A 27999-nucleotide genomic window follows, 5' to 3' on the forward strand; every position below is an offset into this window, starting at 1 on the left:
TGCAAAGTTCTCCAACACACTCCACCTTTTGAGCTTCCTTTACTATGAATGGAGAGTGCTAAATTCAGTAAAACCAGACATTTCTTTCCCATGGCAGAATACAAGAGAGGGTGGCAGCCTCCTATGATGTGCCAGGCTATGGAAAGCAAACAGGGAAGTGGCAGGCATGTGCTTCATCTTGCTGGGACAGGGCTGGACCTGCTCAGTATTTTCCCCCACTGTCCCAAGCTTGCCTTTCCCTTTCCCAAGGTCTTGCTCTATATTGAGCATCCCCCAAGAACACCAATTTCTCCACAAGTTTCACACTGCTCCCAATTTCCATTTCTCAGTTGCACAACATCATTTCTTAAAAACAGACTATGCCATGTGTGCTGCTTTTCAACACACTCAGCTCCAAAGGGAAGACAACCAGGAGAAAGACAGAATTCACTTCTCAATTCAGCTTGTTTTTAAATCAATTTAAGTACACAGAATAGACAGAAGGTGATATTTTCAATAAGATCTCCTTAAAAACAGTGGAAGTATTCTTTGTAGCGGTATGGAAAGCAAAATTTAGAGTTCTGATATGATCCTCTACTGCCACCAGGAGTAAGATATCACAAAAGCTGGGGGCAAGCTAAATATGCCTTAGCAGCTCCCTCTCAGTGGTTGCAACAAAATCAATACCAAAAAAGTGGGCCACTCACCCAAATTTGGTGGAGAGAACACCTCCCAGGGCAGAGCCAACGATCATGCCTATTCCAAAGCAAAGACCCAGCTTCCCCAAGGCATCAGCACGCTGGGAAGGAGTAGTCATGTCTGTAATAAGCTTCTGAGCACCTGCAGGGGAGAAAAAAATTCCAGTCTCTTGAAAGAAGCTTGCCATAGGGTTTGAGCAGGTGCTCTAGCAGTTCCCATGGTTTTATTGCTAAGCCATTAAGAGCAGGTTTTTTTTCCTTTTTTTTTTTTTCTTTTTCCAATTAAAACTTTGCTGGGCTGGTTTGTCTGGAGGCAGTTTCCCCAGCTCATAAGTTTCATACTCTGCATGGAAGAGAGCCTCCAAATAAGCATTGGCCCTCCCCTCTGGGATCCCCACATTTCATCAGTTTTGAACACAACAGCCTGATCAGCAGAGATTGTCAAATACATTGAGACACTCCATCAATTTAATGTGGAGACAAAAGCCCCTTTGGGAAGTACCTGGTGATGGTGTGGGAGAGAATTATAGAGACCAGATTTCTGTTGGACTCTATGATCTTAAAGTTCTTTTCCAACCCAAATGATTCCATGATTCCATACAGATCTTCAGGCCACAAAAACAGTGCCTGCCACAAAATGGTCCTTTCAATCCCAGGGCAAATGTTCATGCCCAGTGCTGAGTTGAATGGGTTCAGCCAATCAGTCATGGGAAACAAAAACATTCAAACCACTCAAACAAACCACTTCACAAGTGGCAAGACACAGCTCAACCCCATTTCAACTTGAGTCCTCTTGCACGAGTTACCTGAACTTCTAGTACCTGAAGTTTGTTTTTTACTAGAAAAATATAGGAAGTGTGAACTGAAGCAGAACTTCTTGGTGGGTAAAGGAAGGTGTTTCCATAATAACATTATTTTTTACCAACATGTTCCTTTTTCCAGGAGAAAGTGAAAGCTCCACTAGTGAAGGGACTAGCTAGGTCTACTGGTGAAGGGACTCGAGCACAAGTCCTCTGATGAGAGGCTGAGGGAGCTGGGGTTGTTCAGCCTGGAAAAGAGGAGGCTCAGGGGAGACCCCATGGCTCTCTACAACTCCCTGACAGGAGGTTGTAGCCAGGTGGGAGTTGGTCTCTTCTCCCAGGCAACTATCAGTAAGACAAGAGGGCATGGTCTTAAGCTCTGCCAGGGGAGGTTTAGGTTAGATATTAGGAAGAAATTCTTTACAGAGAGGGTAATCAGCCATTGGAATGGGCTGCCCAGGGAAGTGGTGGATTCTCCATCCCTGGAGGTTTTTAAGATGAGGCTGGACATGGCACTGCCATGGTCTAGTAACCATGGTGGTAGTGGACCAAGGGTTGGATTTGATGATCTCCGAGGTCCCTTCTAACCCAGTTGATTCTATAATTCTATGAAAAAATCCTGGCTGCAAGAAGGCAGCTGAGAAGTCTGGGATAGCACTGCTGTCAGCAAGTGACTTTCTCCCATGTCTGGGTGGTCAAACCCAAACAATTTGCTCAAGATTATACAGGGGGATGGAACTATGGGTTACTAAGTGCTGCTTCCCATAACTAATACACCTGCTGCCTCATGTTCTCACCATTTCATCCCTGAGGACCATTAAATGTTCCTCCTGCCCTCCTTCATGCTGTTGAACCTGTTGAGTTCAATAAGCAAGAGGGGAAACAGGCAATAAAAGCAATTTGGAAGGCCACTTAGCCCTCACTGACCTTACCTGGTATCCCATGCATAAACACTGCTGGCAGCCTGGAGAGGAAGAGGAGGGGGATGCTGGTGCAGAGGGACATAAGCAGGAAGAAGACACTTCCAGAAGCACCGGAGAGAATTAAGGCTGCTCGGGCACCAAATTGGTCTGCAAACCTGGTACAGAAATCAGTTTTCTATTTAGAGTTAAAAAAAAAACAAACAAAAAACTTCACAATAGTAAATCAGTTTGGCTTCTATTTGAGGGAAAACACAAAACACACAAACAAACAAAACCCCCAAAATACAAACAAACAAAAAACTCCAGCCAGATCAGGTTTTTGACCTGACTCCAACTCTTTGCAGTAATTTAGCTCCAACTAAGCTGGGAAAAGTCTGAGAGTACCACAGAAAGGGTTCTGAGCAACTGGGGACTATGATGACTATAAAATATGCCTTAGATAGTGTTTTTGCTGCAATTTCTCTTTTATTTTATTGAAGTTGCGTATTTACAGTTAGCAGAGGAATGTTACCTTGCATAGCAAATAGTTGTGCTTACACCAAGAGGAACAACCTCCCAGAAAATGCCAAGACTGGTCTACAAACAATGCTAAGCATAATTAAAGGCTTTCTGTTGACGAAGAGCTACAGGTCAAAACTTAATTGTTTACAGAAAAGCCAGGAAAGTTTACATTTGCTGTTTGTAACCTAAAGACCACAATTTTCTACATTGTCCAGGGTTGGTGTGGGTTTTTTTATTTTGTTATTTAAGAGTAAATTTGATGCTTTATCTTCTCATGGCTAGTTAGGAGCACCAAGGAAGAAGAACACAGAAAACTGACCTAAACAACATTTTTCTCTCTCTTATTCCCCTTCTTCCTTTTTTTTTTAATCTACCTTTATACTGGGGTAAAACCAGCTTCATATCTAGGAAAATCCATTTTATCTCAAACCTACGTTGCAAATTTTGGCTTCAGTCTGGCAATAGACACCTTCAGTCCCAGACAGATTCTGCTTTGCCATTTTATTTCCTTTCAGCAGCTCTTCTGGATATTAGTAAATGACATGCACAGAGGAAAACCAGATTTCATATGGCATCAGATCCAGAAAGAAATATTACTCCATATATATATGTTAACAGAAAAAGCATTTAAAAAGGGGCCCTTTGCACCATCTCCATTCTCAGGAACATATTTTCTTCCAACAGCAGTACTGTAGTACTGTAGGATCAAATGTTATTGTTATTTATTTTAAAATGTGCCCAAGGTCTTTTAGAGATCAGATCCCCAAAATGCCACACACTGTGTATTAAAGGATCCTGCAGTGCTCACAACTACATTAACCAGAAAAGTAAATCCCATGCAGGAAAACTGAGGCACACACCAGCTCCTTATCTATTTATTACTTTGTTAATCAGTAGCAGAACCAAGAAGAAAAGTTAGATTTTCTCAGTCTCATTTTAGCTTTTTTATCTCTGCATTACACACCTCTTTCATTTTTTTTCCCTGCTCTTTGGAAATGCATTCTCCCACCACTCTAATTTAGGGGGCTATTTGCATTTCGTTAGGATGAGAAAAGTGTATCCCATGGGGTGAAGAGGCAGAAACCCTGAGTCTTTTCCACTCTTATTTTGACAGATGAGTTTATAGATGTTCTTAAAAGATCCATGCAAGTCTAACTTTGTATTCAACATGAATGCAGATACAGTGAGATTCAGTTGCAGAAATGACATGACCCTCAATTATTTTCACTGACAGCTCTACTTAACTACTCTTTTTTTGGTTTCCCAGTCACAAGACACTTCTAAGGTTACACATGGCTATAAACATTTGCAGGATTAAGCTGTTAGGACCTGGACTCTGAGGACTCTGATAGTTTAAGCCGTTCCCAGTATATTGTTACACTTAAATGTGCATTATTAAAATGTACCTAAGTTAACATAAAGCCTGCTTAGAAATGTTGCACTATTTCTAATTATAGCATATATTTCTCCCTTGCTTGTTATGAAATCTTCAAACATTTCAATAGGACCACAAACCAGAGCGAAATTATTTTTATGAAAATATAAAAATGTCTGACCTTTTCAGCTATGCAAGGGGTCATGAGAATCATTCTCACTTACCTTCCGAAAATGTAACCTCCCACGAGCTGGAGGACACCAAAGGTTGTCTGGAGGTAGCCAAACCCCACTGAATCCAAACCTAGGCTCTTTGCCAAGTACTGAAAAAGAAAAACCCCAACAGGCCAGGGGAAAAGAAGCATACTATATTTATGAATAAAGAGCTTAATGTGTGTGTGAGCACCATACCCCCCAAAAAAGCACTTTCTTCAGTTCCCTATACCTACCTACAGATGAAATCTTCATTGGGGCAGACACAGGCTACTTAATAAAGACCAAAGGTCTTTATCCCACACTCTGAAGATCAGGGGGATGTGATCAAAACCATCAATTTTGCACTAGGTGACAAATCTCTATCACCATTTACCTTTGTGGTCCAAAAAAACAGAACATATTCAGCAACTGCTGAGGGGGATGAGGGAAATTTTAATTGCCTTCCTGCCTCCAGATCCTGCACTTGGGGCAGTCCAAGCACCCTGCAGGAGATGACTGCAGTGAGGTCTTAGAGCTGTTGTTTAACCAAGCAAGCTGGAATCAATGGAAGTACAACAGGGGAAAAATATTGCCTTTATTTGTAATCTGGATGACGCACCCACAACCTGAACTTGCAAAGAATAACAGAGGCACACCTTGAAAAGCCACAATACTTCAGGTGTGGATTTTTGGTTTTGTTTTTGGTTTGTTTGTTTGTTTTTTATTTTTATTTAAACACTGTATATTCAAGGGACAACTATTTCTTATTTACGTTTTTGATTTGTGCCATCTGCTAAGATTTGTTTAAAACTCTGAGCCAAGTTCAGCTCTCAGAAGGTGTGGAGGAGCCCCAGTTCTGGCCACTTCCCAAATACATGGTCTTCACCCAGGTCCCCAGATCCCCTACAACTGATCAGTGATTGACTACACCAATCTCCCATACATAAACTGCCTCTCAGGTCTACTGACTCAGGGCACCATGGACTGATTTAGTTCCAGAAGAAGGGAGCAGTTTGCCTCCGGAGGCACAAAACTATTAGAGAGATTTCTGAGAAGGCACATGCTCTCCAGAGACAGGGGTGGACAGGCATATCATAGACCCAGGAGCTCACAAGAGCAGGAAAGCTGCCCAGCAGAAACAGACCCAGGAGTGCTGGTTGACAGCTGACTGAATATGAGCCAGCAGTGTGCCCAGGTGGCCAAGAAGGCCAATACCATCCTGGCCTGTATCAGAAATACTGTGGCCAGCAGGACCAGGGCAGTGATCATCCTGCTGTACTCGACACTGCTGAGGCCACACATCAAATTCTGTGTCCCATTTTGGGCTCCTCATGACAAGAAAGACATTGAGGTGCTGGAGCAGGTCCACAGAAGGGCAACAAAGCTGGTGAAGAGTCTGGAGCAAAAGTCTTACAAGGAGCAGCTGAAGGAGCTGGGGTTGTTTAGCCTGAAGAAAAGGAGGTTCAGGGGAGACCTTATCACTCTCTACAGCTACCTGAAAGAAGGTTGTAGTCAGCTAGGGTCAGTCTAGCTGGTCAGGTCTCACAAATAACAAAAAATAGGGCAAGAGCAAATGGCCTCAAGTTGTGCCAGGGAAGGCTTAGATGGGGTACTGGGAAAAGTTTCTGTACTGGTTGTCAAGCACAAGACTGCCCAGGGAATTGGTGGAACCACCATCCCTGAGGGTATTAGAATCATAGAATCAGACGGGTTGGAAAGGACCTCTGAGATCATCAAGTCCAACCCTTGATCCACTACCACCACAGTTGCTAGACCATGACACTAAGTGCCATGTCCAGCCTCATCTTAAAAACCTCCAGGGATGGAGAATCCACCACTTCCCTTGGCAGCCCATTCCAATGGCTGATTACCCCCTCTGTAAAGAATTTCTTTCTAATATCTAACCTAAACCTCCCCTGGCACAGCTTAAGGCCATGCCCTCTTGTCCTACAGCTGATTGCCTGGGAGAAGAGACCAACCCCCACCTGGCTACAACCTCCTGTCAGGTAGTTGTAGAGAGCGATGAGGTCTCCCCTGAGCCTCCTCTTCTCAAGGCTGAACAACCCCAGCTCCCTCAGCCTCTCCTCACAGGACTTGTGTTCAAGTCCCTTCACCAGCCTCGTTGCTCTTCTCTGGACCTGCTCCAGCTCCTCAATATCCTTCCTGAACTGAGGGGCCCAGAACTGGACACAGTACTCCAGGTGTGGCCTCACCAGTGCTGAGTACAGGGGAAGAATCACTTCCCTGGTCCTGCTGGACACACTGTTCCTGATACAGGCCAGGATGCCATTGGCCTTCTTGGCCACCTGGGCACACTGCTGGCTCATGTTCAGCCTCCTGTCAATCAGCACTCCCAGGTCCCTTTCTGCCTGGCTGCTCTCCAGCCACTCTGTGCCCAGCCTGTAGCGCTGCAGGGGGTTGTTGTGGCCAAAGTGCAGGACCCAGCACTTGGCCTTGTTGAACCTCATCCCGTTAGAACCAGCCCAATTCTCCAGCCTTTTCAGGTCCCTCTGCAGAGCCCTCCTGCCTTAGATATGTAGATGTGGCACTTTAGGGACATGGTTTGGTGATGGACTTGGCAGTGTTAGGTTTATGATTGGACTCAATGATCTTAAGGGTCTTTTTCAACCTAAAGTACTCTCTGATTCTATAAAAACAGACAGAAGGGTCCAGTAAGCAAGAAGCAATGAGTCCCACCCAGAGCTGGTTTATTACACAATCAGAAAGACCCACCTCTGATCTGAAACCTCTGATTTCTGCTACCTGCTGTTTGGGTCACTCTCACACTGCAAGCAAGCAGATACAAACGACATCAGCTTTACCCACAGCCATCAAACTAGGCTCAAAGTGCTACTGGAATACAACTAATAAACCAGCTTTTATTGCCTGGGCATGCCCTGAACACAGTCACAGCTTGCCTGCAAGGTAGGAATACCAAGTATTCCCTTCAGTATCAAGAATACCTTTTCCCTTTCCTGCTAGAAACTCTCTTCTGACTTTGCTGGAAAACTACATAGCCTGGCATTGAAGGAAATGTGTGCTGTGAACCAAGAGAACCCATACTCACAGGTATGATTCCAAACTGCATGAAGAGAAAGGTCAGGTCTAGAGCTGCAATCAGGTAGGCAACAAGGATCACGTGTCCCCTCTTAACCTCTCCCGAGTGGCCACTCTTCTGCAGGGTCTCGTTCCTCATTCCTGAGGCTTCTTCCTCACCTTCAGGGATGGCTTTTGCATTCATCGTGCTCACGGAACAACTTGTTGCAGGACAGGCTGAAAAATGACACGAAGGCACTTCCTAGGCGAGAAGGCGAAGCCTAGATAAGGTGCAGAAGCTGAGTGTACAGTTCAAAGCTTACAGTGTGAAAGGTCCTGAGCCAGCATGCCACGGATTTATTGTTTCCTTTCTTTTTTTCTTTTTCTCTTCCCTTTGCTTACTTGCCAGGCAGGATCAAAGGTAACCACACACCAAACCACAGATTTGGTTCTTTAGCCTTGTCCCAGGTGGGCTCATTGTTTCAAGTGCCATCACAAGGAAGATGAGCTTGAATGTCCCAGCAAAGTGAAAGCGAACATTGCCCTAAACAAGACCACGTGACAAACTCTTCAACTCTTTAACTGTTTCACTTCCTTCACTTTTATTGCCTCTGGTGGCTCATAAGAGATGACTGTTTTAATTCTTCGTGAAAGGCATTTTGATATTGGTTTTAGAGGCTGCAAGTGAAGCTTGCAGCAGAACAGCTATTTCCAAGTTCTCGTGCTTCTTGCAGTCAGTTTATACAGATCCTGGAACATACATAGGTCTTGCATGCAGTTAGAGCCACTCTCACCAACACCTCTAGCTGAGCCATTTCCCCTCCTCTATCAGGTGCTGCAAATTTATAGAAAATCTGAGCTAGCAAATTTTCACATGTGACTCCACTCAGACTACAGATTAACAGCCAATGCCAAAAACATAAAAAAATAAAGCATTAAATCTACAGAAACCATGAGGGTGACTGCAAACTGGGGAATCAAATAAATAAGACTCCTTTGTCCTTTGGAGGTTTTGTTGTTTGCTTGCTTGTTTACTTGGGGTTTTATTTGTTTGTCTGCTTGCTTGTTTGCTTGGGAGTTTATTTGTTTGTTTTCTTACTTGTTGAATCCTGGAAGTCTGGTTGAGCATTATCTTTGTTTTAAAGAGAAAAAGAAAGCAGAGATCCCAGTGCTCTGACTTTGTAGAATTACAGGACTTTTGGAAGGAAGGGAACTGGAGATCTCATCTACCCTGTGGCTTCAACACATCAGTTCAGCTGTGGCTTTTTCTAGGCAATCTTTGACAAACTCAAAGAAAAGAGAATTGCCCACTCCCTGGGTATCTGGGAAAGACATTTTTCCTAATGTCTAATCTGAATTTCCCAAGCTGTGGCTTGTGCCTGTTGTTCCTCATGGTATCTACTGCCAGTACCAGCAAGAGTCCAGATGCATTATCTCTGGAGCTGCCCTTCAACTAGTCGAAGATGACTGTTAGATCATCCCAGCCTCCTCTTTGCCAGGCTGAACAAGCCAACTTCCTTCCACCTCTTTCAATATTAGGTACTCTAGAACCCTGAACTTCTTGGTAGCTCTCCCTTGGGTCCAATCCAGTCTGTCTACGCATCTCTTGAACCGGGAGTCCCAACACTGGGTCAGCCTCACCAGCACCAAGCAAAGGGGAAGGACATCTTCTCTGAACATCCTTGTCATGCTCCTCCTCAAAAGCCCCACTGCATGGTTTGCCTTATCCCTGAGGAAAGTGCACCCTTGGCTCACACAGCATCGCTGTCATCCGTGGTCCTCACACTGTGGGTGCTACACATCCAGTTGAGCCCCAGCCAGCTTTGGTGCAAGTCGATATTCTGCCCCAGGCTTGGGGCAAACTGTTGCCACTTTCATCTTGTTGAAAACCTTGGCGTTTTGGCTGATCCAGCTCTGACATTTCATGCAGACCTTCCAGCCTGAGGCTCCATCGCTGACTGTGTCAGCCAGTCCCTCTAACATAGTAACACCTCCTTTCAGAAACAGAGGCTTGACTCACCATGAAGGCTGGCACAGACACATCAATACAGAGACATGCACAAGTGTTTGCTGGCTCGGATCTGGAATGGTTGACAGAGCTTTAGTTTTCCTACCAAGTCTAGGGAGAGTGAACTGTAAGATCTCTGAGCACACCTTTTTATTCAAAATATCACCACCAAGCCCTGGGATTTGCTGAAGGTTGCCAGGCTCTACTTCCTGAGAAAGGAGGGGGAAGACCAAAGGTTAAGTCTTTCACCGGGTGTGGATACCATATCACTGGAGACTGCACAGAAACAACCTTACACAAACTCAGACAGAGCATGAGTAAAAAAGCACCCTAAAGAACAACTTACCTACAGCAATACCAGCACTCAAACAGATCCAGCTCAGATCCTGGACCCCAGCATGTGTAGTTGTTAGTGAAGAAGGAAGATTACCCAGCATGTATCCCAGTTTAGCTAAGGATCAGTGCTCGACATTTAGTTTATCTCAGAGTGATATGGGTTTGCCTGCACTTTGAATGTCCTTCAGCACAGTACCAATATTATCACTCCCTCATTTGCACTGGATAGGCACAATGTACAAATTACCAGCATTGAACAGAAGAGTAAAATTAATGACAGAACTCTGTTTATGGAGGTTTTGAGACAACCAAAAAGGAAAGTCATGCAAATGCAATGTGAAACACTGCATACAGGAAACCTTGCTGACTTGGACTTGAAAAGCGTCAATATTTTGACTGGTAAATTTGTCTCAGCAGCAACTGAAAACAGATCCCAGCAAGGCGACCAAGAGAAGCAATGACTTGCAGATGCAGCCACTCTTCACCAAATATGAGCCTCGTCCTGACAGGGCATGCAGTGCAGACAGCTAACCAGACACATGCTCTTGCTTGGAATTAGCTTCTTTTTACTGGTATTGGCAAGGGAAGTGGAGTAAAAAAACCCAGAATTTCATTTCCAGTCTTTGGGGCAAAAGACACAGTTCTAAAAAGTAGAAAACTGAACTTGGTGCCTGGTGTGGAGGTGTCCATGGAGAATAAGCTATGATCAGCAGACTTGGTTCCTATACATCTTTGGATGCCGCCTGGGGGCTCAGTACCCAAGCCTGCTCCTTAGCATCCCAGGTCAGGCTGCAAGTAAGAAAGTGCCCTGGGTCCAGCTAAATGATCCTCTTCTTGCAATAGTCTGTTTGGGCAGGACCATTTACGTCCCCATCCCTGCATTTTGGCACAGACAGGACAAAGGCAAGAGGGTGGGAGTGTTAAGCCACCTTTACAAGCCATGAGCCAAGTCATGCAGATGCTGCCGTGGCCCCAAGGATTCAGGGATGCAGCTGTATTCTCCAAACTTGGCCAAGATGTTGGCAACCTCAAATCATCTCAGTATCCTCTCACAAGATCTTCTGCACAGGAACTTGGACTTTCCTGACTTTCAGAACCTGATTTTTGAAACCTTGCCCCATGAATCAGTCAATCTAAAGGCTAAATGTGGCAGCAGGAGCACTGATGGAAATATAGCCAGTGTGATTGACACAAGGCAGATCCTCCTCCTCCCCTGTGTGAGAAGTCTGACTGAAAATGTCTGCAGGAGCCTAAGTATGATGGAGATTAACTGTATTCCCAGCTACACTCTGCTGAACATCACGTTTGCAGCATCCAGCTCGACACCAGTTCATTTATACCTGCAGTGATAATGCACCATTAATGACAGATGGGATAAGCTGGCACTGCATTTTTATCTACAGACTCCTTCTGGCTCAGTTATAGACTACACCACAGGCAGCACTTGGTCACTGACAAGCCATCTTTGAAAAAGAAAAATAATTTTAAAACTGGGGAGGAACAGGTTATGAAGAGGAAATTAATTTACTTGGGTAGGATAAATAAACTTTAAATGGACAGATATTTCAGGGAGACTATGATGAAAGCAAGCAAGGAGATAAATGTCTTGTGATAAAATTGCAGATTAGGCCATTAGCTATGCATTAAGCCTTGACACTTATTCTCAACATTTTTGGAGCATTTACAGTTGCCTTCCCTGGCATATCTTTTCTGAGGCCTATTTTTCTGGTGATCTCTGAAAAAAAAACAGAGTGGGAAACCTGAGAACATCTTTTAAAATTTTCATAAAGGTTTATTGTTTATGTTACTTAGGCAGAAATCTTTTTTTAAATTACTGGAAATGGGAAGCAAGGCCAGAAAATGCACAGGGAGGGGGAAATCCACCCACATCAATACCAGAAGTTGAAAATGTTGGTTGAAAAAGGATAAACTGTGGGGAAATAACTCTTGAATCCTTCTCCAAATTTGTATTTTTAGACAGAGGAAGCTTAACATGATCTGGAGGAACGTGAGGTACCCTGGGTAGGATTCTGCTGTCTACAGAGGGTCAAAACAAGCCTTATAGCCTCAAAAGAGCCTTGAAGAGGGATGGAAGTGCAGATGTACTGCCCAGCAATGAAGGGCACCTCTCAGGCCTCAAATCCACTATGAATCTGAGCTAACAGGTCTCTTCAGCTAAGCAAAAAATCAGTGGGATGACCCAAATCTTGCTCCAGTGTAGATCAGTCACAAATCCTTGCCCTTGTGGGTGTACATCCATACCCATGGCAAGCACGAGAGCTGGCTGGGAATGCCAGGGAGGGAATCACTGCCTCTTGCATTCAGCAGAACTTTCATTTCTCCTTGCAAAGAGAAACTGCATTTCCATGGGCCGTGTGCTGGGGGTGCCAGGAGGGACATGAGATGAATAGTTATCAGTATACTTCTTCTCTCTGCCCAAGAAGCAGTAAAGATAACCCTTCCTCTCTTCAAAAGAACATCACGAGGCCACCACATGAAAAACAGTGAGGCATGCAGATATTCAGACAAGGAGGGACATAAAAACCCTTTACGGATACACAGTCCTCAGGGAGCTATTGTCCTAGGGATGTTTCTTAAACTCTATAATATGAGAAAGGAAATGGAAGAAATATCTTGAAGTGATTCCTCAGTAGTGGGAATGCTGAATTGCTGTAATGAGGGAAACTACTCACCACCAGTCATGGTCATTGGGAGCCATCAAACTGCAGGATCTGGCCTGATCCTTCTCTTCTCCCAACCCTAAAACTAAGGGAACAGGCCTCATTTGTATTCTGGTGAAAGATTTATACAGTTAAGCAAATAAGAGCATAAATGGCCCAGTATTGCCAAAATTATATCCCATGTTTGTTGACTGATTTATTCCTTTGTCTAATTGTGTTCATGAAAAAAGCAGCCCACTAATGAATGGAAAAAGACTCCACATGGCCAGCAAAAAAAAAAAAAAAAGCCATGTTTAGTTTACAAAATAGCACAGCCTTCAGGGATTTTCATAAAAACTGCAGAGACAGTCCAAATTGACAATGAAATCAAATTCGTTACGGCTGCTAAACTCTTGGCTTTTTCTATGTGTATATTAAATTGCAAAAAAGCAATTATTTATAATTTGTTTTTATAAAAACGCTGGTGCGCTTATGCTGTTTGGCAAATTATTTTGTGAAATGGAAAAGGCTATTGTTCATTCTCTTGGTAAAGTCTTTGTTACTTAGCATATTAAACTGCAAATCACATTTTATCTGAAAGGTCCCTTCCAACCCAAACCACTCCATGATTCTATGAAATATGGCTGGTTATTATTAACTTTTTAATGGTAAAACCCCAAAGCTCCAACTAATGTCAAGGCCCCATTTGGTGCTCTGTAAACGCAAAAAGAGGTTGAGACTCAGATGAGTGAAAAGTATTAAATCCTCCTTGTCTTGCAGATGGGACCCTAACAGACAGAGGTGTTTAATGGCTTCCCTGAAAACACAGAGGAAGTCTGTGGAAGAAGCTGGAGTCAGATTCAATTATCCTTTGGACACCAGTTCTGTTGCTTAACCACAGGGCAGTTTCTTCTCTCTAATATTCTGGAAAGATTAAAATAAAAGAGAACATTTCTGAATGCTGGAATTTGACAACAAAACATGCAAATGGGGCAGAGACTGTGTCAATTGTAAAAGAGTTTTGGAAAAACCCCGTGGCCTGAATTCATGAGAGTTACACCAAGAATAACATGACCAAATAGGAAGAAAAATCTCAGTTCTTTGTACCCATCCAGCCTCACTGGCTCCAGCAGGACCTCACCAGGGCAGGAGCCTCACACACATGCTCACACCGAGTAGCACCTTGCTTAGGATTATTTCAGCTCAGCCAGAGTACTCACCTCTGAAATTATCCCTCAGCTGCTGCCATTGCTGTGGCCCACCTCTACCCAGAATCTCTCCTGAGCAAACAGAAACCCTTCAGGTTTCAATGAGCTGCTGCCACACAGTGGAGAAGGGCTGCTGGGCTGCCCAGAGAGCAGCCACTGACCTCCTTCAAGCAAAGACATCAGAAGACAGCAAATGCCACCAGCCTCTAGTCTGCTATGCTACAACACTGAAGAATCAGCAAGCAAAAAATGACTCCTTCCTTAGTGAAAGCCCAGGTCTGGTGTGTGACCTGTCTCCTGGGCAAGGGGTGGTCTCCCCCAGACTTGACATTCTTCTTCCTAGTGCTCAAGCCATACTTGTTTTAAGCAAGAGTGACCTATCCATCCCTATAGGAAACTGTGATTAAAGGACTGGTTATACCATCAGCTGCTGAGCAGGGTCCAGGCAAAACTCCACACACTAATAAATGATGGTGACAGCCCAGAAGCGACGGATGCTTCTGCTGCCTCTGTGGTTGTGTCTTAAGCTTCCTGGCATGTTGGCATGACCGACCTTTAGACAACTCACTGCTGGATAATGGATGAAGCCCTGGGCTCCAAGATATACACAGTGCATTGAAGATCCAAGGTTTACAGCCAAAGAATATGCTAGAAGTGACAAATCTGGATACACACAGAAATAGAGCCTCATACTTAGCCTGCAATATGCAATATTTCATTCAGCTGGTATTATACAGCCACCTTCTGGAATTGCAGCAATGTCTGGAATGCAAAAGCTGTTTATCATTTAAATAACATTTAGGCCACTATAATTTATATGAGAATTGTTACTGATTGGAGCTGTATGGAGCTTCTTGTTGTGGTTTGCTGTAGGAATGCTGCAGATTTCCTCTGCACACATTACATTCTGCACACAATGGGAGTCCCAGACATTTTCAACTAGTCTCAAGCCTTCTGCCTTTACCAAAACATTTTCCTGTGTCAGAACCAAACAATTGCCTGATTTATAAATCTCAAGCATTCAGGAGACCACCAGCAACACAATGTAACAAGAATCTCTCTGTCATTCAACCTTCCAACAAAGCTATACACAGCACAAACAAAACACGGATATGTATCCAGCATTTCTGCTAATGCATGTTCCTATATAGAGCAATTAGAAGAGGGCAAAGCATGTGTCTGTAAAACCTTGCACATCCCAAATACGGCTTCCCCACACATAGAAGGGTCTGTGCTACAGGCTCAGACAAATCCTTACTGGCTTGGGGCCAGAGGAGACATGCCCCCTCCCAGACTTGCTCCATTCAGCTGGCTGTTTTCACCACATGGACTTGGGACCTGTAAGGAACCAACATGTCACGTGGAGAAAAGGGAACAGCTGACCCCATGCCCAGCTGGCTCCATCCACTGTATGGGTTGGGGACAAACCTGTGTTGCAGGTATTTGCTGCCTGTGAGTGGAAGAGGTGGGACAACGGTATCCAGAGTCATGCAGGGCTGGATTTATCAGCAGCTCAAAAGTGGAGGAACGTGCAAACATGGCTAGACAACCCTTGATCGATTTTGGCTCTAAATGCCTTACAAAGCCATTCCCAAGGTCGTTATTTTTCTCCCTCTAAGCAAACACCTCATTTCAGGTGAAGGCTTGAATTGGCCGTGTAAAGTCAGAGCTAACCCTGCAGTTCAGACTGTTGCAGGTTGGAGCAGAGCATGCACTCCTGCCTGTCATCCAAATCACCCAGGAAAAACAAAGCTTTTAAAAATCTAGAAGACACCAGGCCTTGGAGGTATCTGCTCTAACAGCTAGGCCTCCATCCCCTGCACTAGCAGTAAAAGCTGTAGCAAGGTCTACTTTTAGATTATTACAGTCTGGATTTTAGTCAGAAATACAAGAGCAATGACAGCCTTACGACTGCTGGTTTTTGTTCAAACCATCAGAAGGCTTTGGAGACCCTTCACTGTCTCCTCCTGGCCTTCCAATCCAACCTTTGGTTGGATTCACCTGAGATAAAAAGAAATTGAAACTCCTTTGCTGGAGGTGGAAATTCCTCATGGACTCCTTAGCACTGAGGTTGTAGGGGTGACTCACTAATGGCTCTTGAGTGGGATATGAGGAATCTTCACAGTGGTTTGGGGAAAATTTTCAAAGTATTTCAGCAAAACCAATGTTGAACAATGAATACAACTCTAGCATGAACACATGGATAGAAGTGGAAAAGCTTAGAACCCTACTCTATCATATAAGTAAGTCCCTCTTGAAATATATCTGAAACTTTGCTGTTAAGAGGCCAGAACCTGCGCGGTACTATTTGCTTCTCTTCTTTCCAGTTCAACATCCATAGGCATGGCCTTTTTTCAGAGCAAAGGATGAGGATGCATTTCTAATATGTTGCAGGTATGTCTGACACACACAAGAAAACCCCAAACCTGTTCAGTTATGTCTTTAAAGTGTTCTCTTGAAAGTTCATTGTTCACAATAATTCTTCAGAATTATTTTGGAACAACATCAGGAGCTATTAAATTTGTCTCTCTTTGTAAAGAATAAGAGCAAACTTTGCACACTGTTACAATCCCATCCTGGCATCAGGACATGAGTGGCACAAAGAGGTTTTCCCAAGAGAAAATCCCTAAGAGCTATTTATTTTTAAGAAATATTTCAAAATAATTTTTAAAGCTTGTCTTCAAGATGATCACAGGCCCACAACCCAGAAATCAAGCAAGTCCTACAAATTTTTAGATTATCTCTGCAAAACTGCCCCAAGGAGGGTGCTAGGGAGAAATTCCCCAGCTTTCTACATTGGCTGGGTCCTGGAGGCCCCTGTTAAAACTGACACAAATCTACTCAGCAGCTCTGCCCAGACTCTCTCCTCACTGCCTTCAAAAGAAAAAAAAAAAACAACCAACAATAAGGATTTATTCCTTGTATTTATTGCCCAGTACAGCCAGGGGAATGGTGGATTATATTCCTCCTGAGACTCATCAATCAAATAATTTACCAAATTCAGTCACCTGTGTGCAAGTGAAGCAACAACCACCACGAATCCCACTGGAGGTGCCCTCAGAAGTCACAGGACTGCAGCGAGGCCCAGGACCTCGTTGGGAATGCCAGGACAGGTCAGAGGAAAATCTTGCTTAAATGTTCTGGTGGTTGAAAAGATTCAAGATTAAATTTACAGCCTGGTGGTTAAAAAAAAAAAAAAAGCAATTCTCCCATCTGCAAAGCAAGTGCATTTGATCTAGAAAGCAATAAGTCTCCATAAACATAGCACCTCCAGATGTATTTCTTTCCTTCCAGAGTAAACTCACAACCACTTGGCCTCTCTCAGCTTAAATGATTTCACCTGCTTTATATTTTCTCTTTGAATATCAGTGATGACCAGCTGACTCATTTTTACTTTGAGAAGTGCAAGACCTGGATTACTTGGCTTAGGACTGAAACCCTGGTCCCAATTCACCAGGAATTTTGTCTCTGATTTCCATGCTAACAGGATTTAATCTTCAGGTCTTTCATCCAGCTCCTCTTCTGCTTTATCTGTTAGGAAAACATGAGTTTCAGACTCATTCAGTCTTGACTATGTTTGAGAATGTGTCTCATGGCTCACACTAGAAGAATTTGTTCCATGTCATTTTGAAATGCCTTCATGTGTGACTGCATGCTCACTGGGGGCCAGTGAGATACCTGTTATCTCACACAGCATCAGTGTATGTCTTTAATTGCACCTTTATGGAATTAAAGGATAATTGATAGTCAGGTACAAATTCATCTCTTTGTGCCTGATCCTTCTGTTCTCAGTCCAAAATTCATCCTACGTGAAACTGAGGGTCAGGCACCTGGAGCTCCTTGCCCTGCAAACTTGTTTTAGCAATAGCTCCTGCAAGAAGTTTCAGAGCAGCTGGTAAGGGTAAATTTTAAGGCTTCAGAATAATCTGATGATTTTTCAACCTGGTCGTAGCATAGGAAAAAATATCACTTTCTCCTGGTCTCCACCATCTACCAAAGGACATTACAATCACATGTAATCAGCAACATTTCTGATCACAGCCGAAGGTAACAGGTCCTTCCAGCCTCTGTCCAAAACTTGAGAACTAGTTCCTTAAGAAAAAGCTATATCAGTGGATGTACTGCAAACCATTAGAAAGCCTTCAAGTCAGTGTTACCTGTGGTCTTCCACCTTCTCTGGTCTGCTAGGTTATATGGCATTTAGTTTCTCTTTGCATCTATGGGATACTGAAGGCTAGTGGGATTTGTGCTGACTGCTGTTGTGGATGGCACATACAAATCCTAAAATGCTGCACCATATATAACATAGGCTGAGCTCCCAGAAATGAGTCACAGCACTAATTGTTCTGCATTATATAAATGCGTTCACAGCATGCTGCTGGATCCAGATACAATTAACTCCTCACTCCGTAGGAATACATACCATATTGTGGGCAGGGCATCCATATTATAGTTAAACTGCTGTCAAATGATTGTGATGGACCTCCCCAACAGAGCTCATTGAACCACTCCCTTTGCAGGTTCACCACAGGGTGATGCTTGGTCCACATTCAAAGCCTGCAGCAAAATAATTGCTATGATTCTAGCAGGAATATTATAAAGTGATTGCTTTTCAAGATTAAGAGCAAATAAAATTGTAGTGCTGTGACTTCAGAAAGTAACTACACTAAAAGCAAATTTAAAGCTGTAGGCAAGAAGATAAATTAATTAAAGAATACAAACAAGAAGCCAGGGGGTGGGGAGGGAGGAAAAATTATCTCATCATGCTGCGTCATTGCATGATATCTCAACGCCCCATCGCGGGGAACGCAGGGAGCAAGCCTGAGGGAGAGGCAAATAAGAAGAGGGAATCCAGCTCAGAGAGAAAGAGAAGGAACAGCCAGATCCCACATTGTATTACTTTGCCACCCTCCCGTAGGGAGGGAACCAGCCACAGAAAAAGCGTAAAGGATACAAAACTCCTGGGGTTCCCTGAGCCATGCCAGCCCCACACGAAGCCAGACGTGTCTTGTGGTCCATGTCCTCTACAGCTGCATCTGCTCCTCCGGGACTCCAAGGGTTTGAGTTGCCATTGAGCTGAGCCACTATCTGTCATATTTGAGAAGTTGTGGCAGTCCGCTGATGTTCCCAGTGACTGGAAAAGGGGAAACAAAATGCCCGCTTTTAGAAAGGAGAAAAAGGAAGACCCATGGAACCACACATTGGTCAATCTCACCTCACTGCCCAGAAAGATTATGGAGCGACTGACTCATCTACCTGGACTTGTGCAAAGGACTTGACACTGTCCTGCTTGACATCCTTGTCTCTAAAAAGGAGAGACATGGATTTGATGGGTGGACCGCCAGGTGGATAAGGAATTGGCTGGATCTTTGCAGTCAAAGAATTGTGGTCAACATCTCAATGTCCAGGTGAAGATCAGTGATAAGTGGTGTCCCTCAGATGGCTGTATTGGGACCACTATTATTTAACAGCTTTGTCAGTGACATGGGCAGTGGGATCGAGTGCACCCTCAGTGAGTTTGGCAATGACACCAAGCTGTGCAGTGTAATCAACGCGTTGGAGGGAAGTGATGTCCTCTAGAGGGACCTTGACAGGCTTGAGAGGTGGGCCTGTGTGAACCTCATGAAGTTCAACAAGGCCAACTGGAAGGTCCTGCACATGTGTCAGGGCAATTCCAAGCACAAATTCAGACCGGGTGGAGAATGGATTGAGAGCAGCCCTGAGGAGAAGGTCCTGGGGGTGTTGGTAGATGAGAAGCTCAACATGACCCGACAATGTGTGGTCACAGCCCAGAAAGCCAGAAACATCTTGGGCTGCATCAAAAGCAGAGTGGCCAGCAGGTCAAGGGACATGATTCCATCCCCCTACTCTGCTTTTCTGAGACCCCACCTGGAGTGCTGCATCCAGCTCTGGGCCCTCATCACAGGAAGGATGTGGATCTGTTGGAATGGGCCATGGAGACGATCAGAAGGCTGGAGCACTTCTCCTACAAAAACAAGCTGAGACAGTTGGGGCTGTTAAGCCTAAAGAAGAGAAGGCTCCAGGGCAACCATAGAGCAATCTTCCAGCACCTAAAAGGGACCTAAAGGAAAGGTGGGGTGGGACTTTTTATCTGGGAATGGAGTGACAGAATGAGGGATAATAGTTTTAAACCAAAAGATTTAGAATAGATATTAGGAAGAAATTCTTTGCTGTGAAAGTGTTGATATACTGGCACAGGTGGCCCAGAGAAGCTGTGGATGCCTGATCCCTTTAAGTGTTCAAGACCAGGTTGGATGGGGCTCTGAGCAACCTGGTCTAGTGGGGGGTGTCCCTGTCCATGGCAGGGGGTTGGAACGAGATGATCTTCAAGGTCCCTTCCAATGCAAGCCATTCTATGATTCTGTGACATCCAAGTTACACCTTAACCCTAATTTTTCACAGAATAAAGTGAATGTATTATTCTATTAATAAATCTTGCCAAAGAATCATACGGACTCGGAGCAACTCGAAGAATCTCTTAAGACGGTGATGATAGCTACGATGTATTTCATTACTCAGGAAGCACACAACGGGCTGCAAACGCGGTGGGAAAGGGGAATCGCGGTGGAACGGGTCCCGCCGTGGGGCGGTGGCGGGGCGAGGCCGCGCTGCCCCGGGGCGAGAGGGGGAGCGGGGCGAGCGCCCGGCTCTCCGGGCCGGCGGACATTAGAGGGCACCATTGCCCCGCGCATCGGGACATCCCGGGGCAGCTCCGGGACAGGGGCCGGGCACGCCGCGCTCGCCGGTGCGAGGCAGCCGGGCGGGGCGGGCAGAGCTGCCGCAGGGCGGGGGTACAAGACGGGCCCCGGCTCCCCGGCCTGACCTCCTGGCGGCGAGACGAGGGGCAGGGACCTACAGAACGGGGAGAGGGAAGGTGGGGGGCACGGCCGGAGCGCAAACACTTCTCGCCGGGATCAGTTTTCCGTCAGCTCGGTGCCTGCGCCCGGACTGGGGCGATTAAAATTTGGATTCATATACTCTTCCTTCGAATTGTTTTTTTAAGGTCTTAATCGTCAGGATTCTTTAGACACCCTTCACTTCTTGAGTGTGTGTCGCTTTCGCAGTCATATTTCAAGAATCTTCTAGTGTTTTGGAGAGTTATTTTTTATCTCTAGATTTTGTTCCCTGTCGGTGTGTGCTGGGATCCTCCTGAAGATGCCCCTGATGCACTTACCGCTGCTCTTTGGCTTGCCTTTGGACCACTCACCTCCCCTCGGCAACAGTCCGGGCCATGAACGATCTCCTTCAGGACTCATGCTAGACTACCACTATTAAAACCCCTGTTTACTTAAGAAACATGAAACCAAAAATAAAACCTGTGTAATGGCCCCTTCACCACCACCACCCCCTACCAAAAGCAGAAATAATCTATGAAAAGCTACTCCAAAAATAATATTACCATGGATCATGATGAAGGGCAAGGGGAATGTCAAAACAAGCAAAATGCAAACCTCTCGTTTAATGCACAGAGTGGCAATGAACAGGACCTGTGAGCATAGAGCATAACTTTGACAGAAATTATACCAACAGAAAAGCAAGGAATATAAATAAATGGAGTATTTAACTGCTGCTCAAATATGACTACACAGTCAGCAAAAAAAGAGCCACCCTCCATGGGTACGTACTGTGAGCTCAAAATGCTGTTTGGTACCTGCCATTCTCAGCCTGCTTTTCAAGTTAACAGCACAGCATTGGTAAGGCTCCCCACACCACACTTCACAGAGAGCATCTTGCAAACAAGTCAGGCTTCCAATCTATATGAAGGGCCAGATGGTGAGTGGACTTCATCTAGTAAAACAACATGATGGAAAGAGCAAAAAAAAGAGTGTGAAGAGAGAATGCGATGGCCCCTGGTGCACTGGCAAGTCCATCAATAGATTAGGCTAAATTCACTGCTACCTTTGTGCTACCCTAATGATGCGCAGCAGCTGGACAGCAAAGCTGGCTATTCTTTTAACAACCAAGAACAGAAAGAATAAGAAAAAAATAATTAAAGGAAATTAAATTAAATGAAGCATTTTTCTGAGAAGTTAGCCTTTGCATATTTTTAAGAGTACAACAGAAAGCAATTCAAATTGAATTAAAGCTGCCAGAATCTTTTCAGAATTCTGTTCAAATTAGCTTTTCCCATTTTAATCCCTAAACTAGTGGGGATTGGCCCAGCTATCTAATAATTTGACATTTCTTGTCAAGAAATGGAAAATTCAGTGTACACCAACTTAAATAATTTGAAGTGTCACTTTGATGGTAGAAAAGCCTTGATGAGGAGTTTGAGTAGTCTGTTCTAACTTAGACTTGCAATCAGCTTATTTAAGCAGGATTCTAAAGTACCACGCAAAATTGCCACTGGTGTAAATGCAAAATTGCAAATTGCTTATGATCACATGTACAGTAAAAGAGAAGTGCAAGGGCGATAAAGTACTGATGTTTATTGGCCTGTGCCTCTGCTAAAGCAGTTATGGGATATATAACATGTTCTGAAATGAAGCAATCAGATGTGGATCACACAACATTTGAACAATCTCAAACACTGTTGAGTGTAGATGGTAACAGAGTATTAAAGGAAATGAGAAGAGAGCAAAGCACAAACCTTCAAGCCTCGGCAGCCCAACAATAGGTCTGCTTCTCTGGTAGCATGGTGAGGACAATTCCTGCAGGAAAAGTTCACTCCAGACTTGCCAAAAGACAAAGGAGTGCTCCTCTATGGCACCATGTCATGGGGAGTATTTGCCTCTATATACAAATGTCTCACCTAAGCTTTCTCTTCTGAATAAGTTAACCTGGAGCTGTGCAACAGCCAGCCCCATCAGAATGACAGTGCCAAGGCACTCTTTTGTTACCTCCATAACTTCTTATTAAATTTCCTTGGTTACTCCTTGCTCAGTTTACAGTGCAAGGACCTCTCTTCCCCTATCTGCCAAGCCATCAGACTCAGCCCTGGCTCTGACAGTCAACCTGGACTCTTTCCAAACAGGAATAGTCAAATGCAATAAACCTCCTGCAATTACATTCCCTTTGCAATGATGCACAAGCCATAAAGGAGTTTGCTTTCCCTCCCCTCACTCCTTCAAAACAGAGCAGCCAGGAGGAATATACACTAGCTAAAGTAATCATTTTTTCTGACATAAGCAGATATGACTTGGATATTTTGAGCAAAAATGTTTCATTCTTCTGGGGCATTGTTCTAACCATAGTGGTAATTACTCTGCTCAGTGTTCTGGAGCAGGAATTTCTAAAGAAGTTAATAGGCTTGGTGGTAGGAGCTCTTGGGTAAGATTTTGTGGCTCATGTTAGGCAAACTGCTGGTTTAGAGGATCATAACCTACCCCTCTGGCCTTAGAATTCACAGATTCACTAAATTAAAAACATCTCTCTGTGCATACAGTATTTCCTCCTCAAATGGGCTGGATACTCTCTATCTCCACACAGAAAAGAAACTCAGACACTGCTAGAACTGGCAGTTGTGAGCTGAAAGTGCTCAGGACTATCACCACTAGCTTAAAACGTAAATGTATAGTGGGACAAAAAAGAACCCCAGTCAAAGTACCGTGGTGCACTGACAGTGAGGAAACCAAATTAAAAAACAGAGCTGGTAACCTCAGACCCAAGCTGCTTTACCTCCCAGGTGAGCTGGAAGGTGAAGTGGCCTCAAACACGAGGCAACCTCTAAATGTTCAAACCGTCGTTCCTAACGTCCCTCAAGCACTGCGTAAATATTGGCTAACCTCCGAAAAGGGTTTGGAAGGACAATGATGTGGATTTTGCAGAGGGCACGCCCACATCTTGCAAATAGCAGGGGATCTTGCTCGCTCAGCTTTCATTGCAGGAATGTATAAAACCGAGGAGGCAGAACACAGGAAAGGCGGACGCTGGCCTCTCCCGGCACGGGGAGGGAAGGACGGCAGCAGGTTCGTGAGGACTCCTCACAAAGAGCCCCTGTCTGCAGCGACCTGGCCATTACCTTTTGGCTCACATCTTGAATAGAGGGCACTTTTTCAGCAGGTTTCTTAGGGAACTCAAAGTATTTTCTCTGCATAGCACATTTATTTCTAAAAACCCCCTAACTTACATCCCAAGAGATATGTCTGATGGCTGCTGGGACAAGTCCCAGCTGAACACTGTGCCATGTTCACCATGTTCCCCAACCACCCCAGCTTGGTGTGAGACTCATCGCTTCTCTCCTAGCTAAACCCTTGCTAAACTGATGCTCACCTCTTGCTTTCTAAGATGATATGCTCTTAGTGATGAGGAACTAGGGGAGCCTTTCTTATGGTTTGCTCCCTAAATTATATCCTTTGGGCCAAGAGAGATCCACATGGCAATCTTCAAGGGCCATTTTGGGAAAGAAAGGAGAGTGTGGTAACATTCACCTAAAATAGCCACATGGGTAGGTTGTGGCCCAGCTCACATGGGAAACCACAAATGTCTGTTGAGACCATCACATCTGAACAGGTATCCTTACAAAAAAAAAAAAAGCCTTCACATTTCCTAAGTACCTGTGCTACCACTATTAGTGAAATTCTGAAAGTGGTCTGTCTGTACCACTGGTTAGCAAAGTCTTCTGCCGGGTGTGACTCTGTGCCTGCCCAGGAAACAAGTAGGGATCTGCACACTGAAGACATTTGCTGCATCATCTTCTCTCAGCTGCAAAGCTACAGACCTCCTCCCCTGAGCAGCACAGCTCTCCCCACAAATATCAGAAGATGATTTCAAGAGATCAAACCTGCTGTGACATCTCATTGTTCATCAGCCTGAGCATGGATAGACCCTTCCTGTGCAATGAACAAGGCTCCAACATTCTCTCCATTCTCTCTGCCAGCAGGAGCCAACCCTGGGTCCATGGGTCCAATACCACAGGCACGACTGGGATCTCCTGGCACTTTGGGAACACCACAGAAGGTGCAGTACCTGGGACATGGTGGGAGCTGTCCCGGCTGATCCAAGGTCCTCACCAGCATGGCAAGGTCAGGAGCGAGCGTTCTTGGCAGTGCTGGAGGGCTGTCACAGACTCTGTCAAAGACATGGGCTGAATGTGGAAACACCACAGAGGAAAATGACTTATTTTGGTGCAGCTGGGAAGTGTTTTCCATGGGTCCAAAGACTAATACCCCTCTTCTTCAAGCTGACACCTGCCTGCTAAGGGAGGTCACCATTGTCCTAAGGGGCCTAAAGCTGCAGCCCCTCCAGCCCTGCAGTAAGGCAGCACCTGGACGCTCCCTGCAGAGCCAGCACATCCTAGGAATTCATACTAGTTTTATTCCCTCTAGGGAATAAAACCATCCAAGTTGTCTTTGCTCAAAGGTTTGAATATCTCAAAGGCAAGAGCCATAGGAACATGAGGAGCTAGGGTATCCCAGTACACACAGTATGATAAAGATCCATCTTTCCCCTTGTTGTTTGCAGATGAAAAACTCACTGTGGTAGAGACCCTCTGAGATGTGCATCAACATTATGATGATGTTCTGGGCCCAATTTTAGCACAGTGTCAATTATGCTCCCCCCCCTTTTCCTTTCATATTCCTCCATCCCAAAACGACAAAAGGCAATGATTGCAGTGACCTCCAGAAAATGTAAAGCACAAGCCAGCTGATCTCTGGCAACACAATAGCGAGATTAGTTCATCTGCAGTGAACAAACACGTATTATGTGGGTTTTAAAGTTAGGAGAGGAAAATGCTGTGGTTTTCATGTATTTCTATTCACTAAGGCTGCAAGTTATTACTTCCATGCAGCTGAGAAGCTCTATTTTTAAAAATAGCCTTCAGCTTGTTTTGAAATCTGCAAACATCTCGCTTTGTTTTGCAGCAGCGTAATAAAAAAAACCGAGCCACAAACGATCCCGTTTTCCACCACACGCATCACCTCCCCCGCCCCAAACCCCCGCGCTCCACGGATGCTGAAAAAACTCCTCGGGGAAGGGGGGGGATAGAAGGCAAACAAACAACGACAACATAATAAAAATAATAATAAAAACACTCCCACACGCACCCTACGCGCGGAAAAGGCAACCGGGGGGGGGGGGGGACACCAAACCCGAGAGTCGCCGGGTTGGAAGCGGCGGCGGAGCCGCGACCGCCGACAGACAAAGGGAGCAGGGCCGGCCGCGGGCGGGGAGCTCGGCGGCCGCCCCCCGGGGCCGGGCCAGCGCCGGGGCCGCCCCCCCGGTCCGCGGCGGGGCCGGGCCGGGCCAATGCGGCCGCCGGCGGAGCGGCGCTGCCGCCGCAGCCAATGGAGGGCGCGGGCAGCAGCGCTGCCGCCGGGGGACGGGGGGCGGCGGGGGGGGCCCCGCCAATCGCGGCGGGCCGGCGGCAGGGAAACACTATTATGCTAATGGTGTTTTGCTCGCACTCGCGGCGAGCGGGGTTTAAAAGGCAGCGGCCGGGGGCAGGGGCTCAAAGGCGGGAGGCAGGGCTGGTGTGAACGTGAGCGGACAGGTCGGGACGGGAGGCGAGGAGAGGAGCGGCGGGGGGGCATCTGCTCCTTCCCAGCCCACCGCGTCCTGCCCGGCGGCGATGTCCAACGTGCACCTCTCCGGCGCCGCCGCCCTGGAGCGCCTCTCCGCCCGGAGAGCCCTGGCCGGGAACGGCCGCAGCCCCGTCTGCAGGAGCCTCTTCGGACCGGTGGACCACGAGGAACTGGGCCGGGAGCTGCGGGAGCGCCTGCGGGAGATGGGGGAGGACGACCAGCGCCGCTGGGACTACAACTTCCAGACCGACACGCCGCTGCCGGGGCCCGGCCGCCTGCGCTGGGAGGAGGTGGAGGCCGGCGCCGTGCCCGCTTTCTACCGGGAGACTCTGCAGGTGGGACGGTGCCGCGTCCCCCTCCTCCAGGCGCCCCCTTCCCCGCCGCCACCCCCCGCCGCCGGGAAGGGGCCCGGGGGGCGCTTAAGCCGGGAGAACCGCGCCGCGCCCCGCCGCCGCGGCATGCGGCCCCGCCGGAGGGGCCCGACGGCCCGCATCACAGGTGCGTGGGGGTCCTGGGGGGGCGAGGGGGCGGGGGGCGTCCCGCCGCAGTGGCTGATGGACCCCTCCTTCCTCTGCGTCCCCCATCCAGATTTCTTCGCGAGGAGAAAAAGGCCGGCGGAGCCCAAGGCGGCGGCGGAGCGTCCAGCCGGCTGCCCGCCGCCCCCCGCCGCCGTGCCGGCTGAGCAGACCCCCCGCAAGCGGCTCCGGTGAGCCAGGTGAGGCGCGACCTGGGGGCGGGCGAGGGTGTCCGGTCGCTTTCTGCGGCACTTTTTTTTTTTTTTTTTAATTTCTCCTATCACCGCTGATTTTTTTTCTGACTTTTTTTTTTTTTCCCCTCCTCCCTTTTTCTGTTCTTCGCCAGACTTTTGCACTACTGCACCCACGGGAGAGGCGCGCCGCCCCCGGAGGCGCGGCGCCCCGGAGGCACGGGGGGCCGGGGCGGGCGGCGTTGCGAGGTGGGACCCCCTCCGTGCCCGCCCGGACCGGGAGCGGGAGCTGGAGCCGGAGCGAAGCCGGAGCGCCTGCCCACCGGCCGCGCACGGAGCAGTGTTAAAAGTACAGCTGTGCAATGTATGACGTTCTGTATAGAAATGTATTATGCCTAATGTTGAGTACACTGGCCAGAAGTGTAAAGCTTTAAAAAGTCATTTATAAGAAATGTTTAATCTCTGCTGAGCTCTCAGTGCAAAAAAAGAAAAAAGGAAAAATGAAAAAAACAAGTGTATATTTGTACAAAACTTTTTTTAAGAGTTATACTAACTTATATTTTCTATTTATGTCAGAAACGTGGATAACTTGACATCCAATAGTCTTTTTTTTTTTCTTTTGGTTAAGCCAAAGGGCACTATATTTGCTTTTGTTATTTACAAAATGTAAATTTATTTTTATAGTGGATTTTTTTTTTTTTTGGCATTCATAAGATGTAGCTATGAATCAAAATATTTTTTAGACTTTACTTGAAGACAAATCTGTTTCAATGGGTCCTGAGCCGGTCTGTACCACTGCCATTGCAAATAATGCCACAACTTCAATAATAAATAAAATAAAAGGAAACGCCTGCAAGGCTGCTTAGTGTGTGCTTGGGGGGAAGTCCGGAGGGAAGGGGGGGAGGAAAGGGACAGCCCCCGAGGCTTGGGCGGTGGAGCCAAGCCCAGCTCTTCGCGGGGGGAGTCCTCCTTCGCCCCGGGGCCCCAGGCGCCCCCGAAGCACGACCCCGCCGCGGGGAGAGCGCTTCCACCTACGCCCCCCGGCGAAAAGCTGGCGTGCAGTTCGGAGGGGAAAGGAGGGCTTTTCCCC

The 27999-nt window shown here is 46.3% G+C and overlaps 2 protein-coding genes and 1 long non-coding RNA gene across 6 annotated transcripts in view; 1 reads left to right on the forward strand and 2 right to left on the reverse strand.

Annotated features, from left to right (window-relative positions):
• The window catches only part of SLC22A18 (solute carrier family 22 member 18), a 145945-nt gene extending 137875 nt beyond the window's left edge, over window positions 1-8070 (reverse strand). For 2 of the 3 annotated variants that reach the window (XM_064657530.1, XM_064657529.1), the window contains exons 1-4: window positions 7538-8069; window positions 4501-4598; window positions 2410-2555; window positions 687-819 (exon numbers count right to left, since the gene is read on the reverse strand). In XM_064657530.1, the coding sequence (XP_064513600.1) occupies window positions 687-819; window positions 2410-2555; window positions 4501-4598; window positions 7538-7711 (551 nt within the window). In that variant the 5' untranslated portion in view covers window positions 7712-8069. Of the gene's footprint in view, window positions 1-686; window positions 820-2409; window positions 2556-4500; window positions 4599-7537 lie in introns of all 3 variants that reach the window. The other variant, XM_064657531.1, reaches the window with a different exon arrangement.
• Window positions 8071-16637: 8567 nt separating this feature from the next.
• Window positions 16638-25940, reverse strand: LOC135415604 (uncharacterized). Of its 2 annotated transcripts, XR_010431204.1 has the most exons (4): window positions 22330-25940; window positions 18673-21527; window positions 18142-18326; window positions 16638-16858 (listed from the first exon to the last, which is right to left on the reverse strand). It is a non-coding gene; the product is annotated as an uncharacterized LOC135415604 (long non-coding RNA). The 2 variants fall into 2 exon arrangements; XR_010431203.1 differs by having other exon boundaries at window positions 18142-21527.
• A 310-nt stretch (window positions 25941-26250) lies between these two features.
• Window positions 26251-27760, forward strand: CDKN1C (cyclin dependent kinase inhibitor 1C). Its single transcript, XM_064657539.1, has 3 exons — window positions 26251-26701; window positions 26792-26918; window positions 27065-27760. Exons 1-2 carry the CDS (start codon window positions 26251-26253, stop codon window positions 26911-26913), a joined length of 573 nt encoding a protein of 190 aa, XP_064513609.1. The 3' UTR covers window positions 26914-26918; window positions 27065-27760.
• Window positions 27761-27999: the final 239 nt, after the last annotated feature.

This window comes from Pseudopipra pipra, chromosome 6, assembly GCF_036250125.1.
Source record: "Pseudopipra pipra isolate bDixPip1 chromosome 6, bDixPip1.hap1, whole genome shotgun sequence".
Lineage (NCBI taxonomy): Eukaryota > Metazoa > Chordata > Aves > Passeriformes > Pipridae > Pseudopipra > Pseudopipra pipra.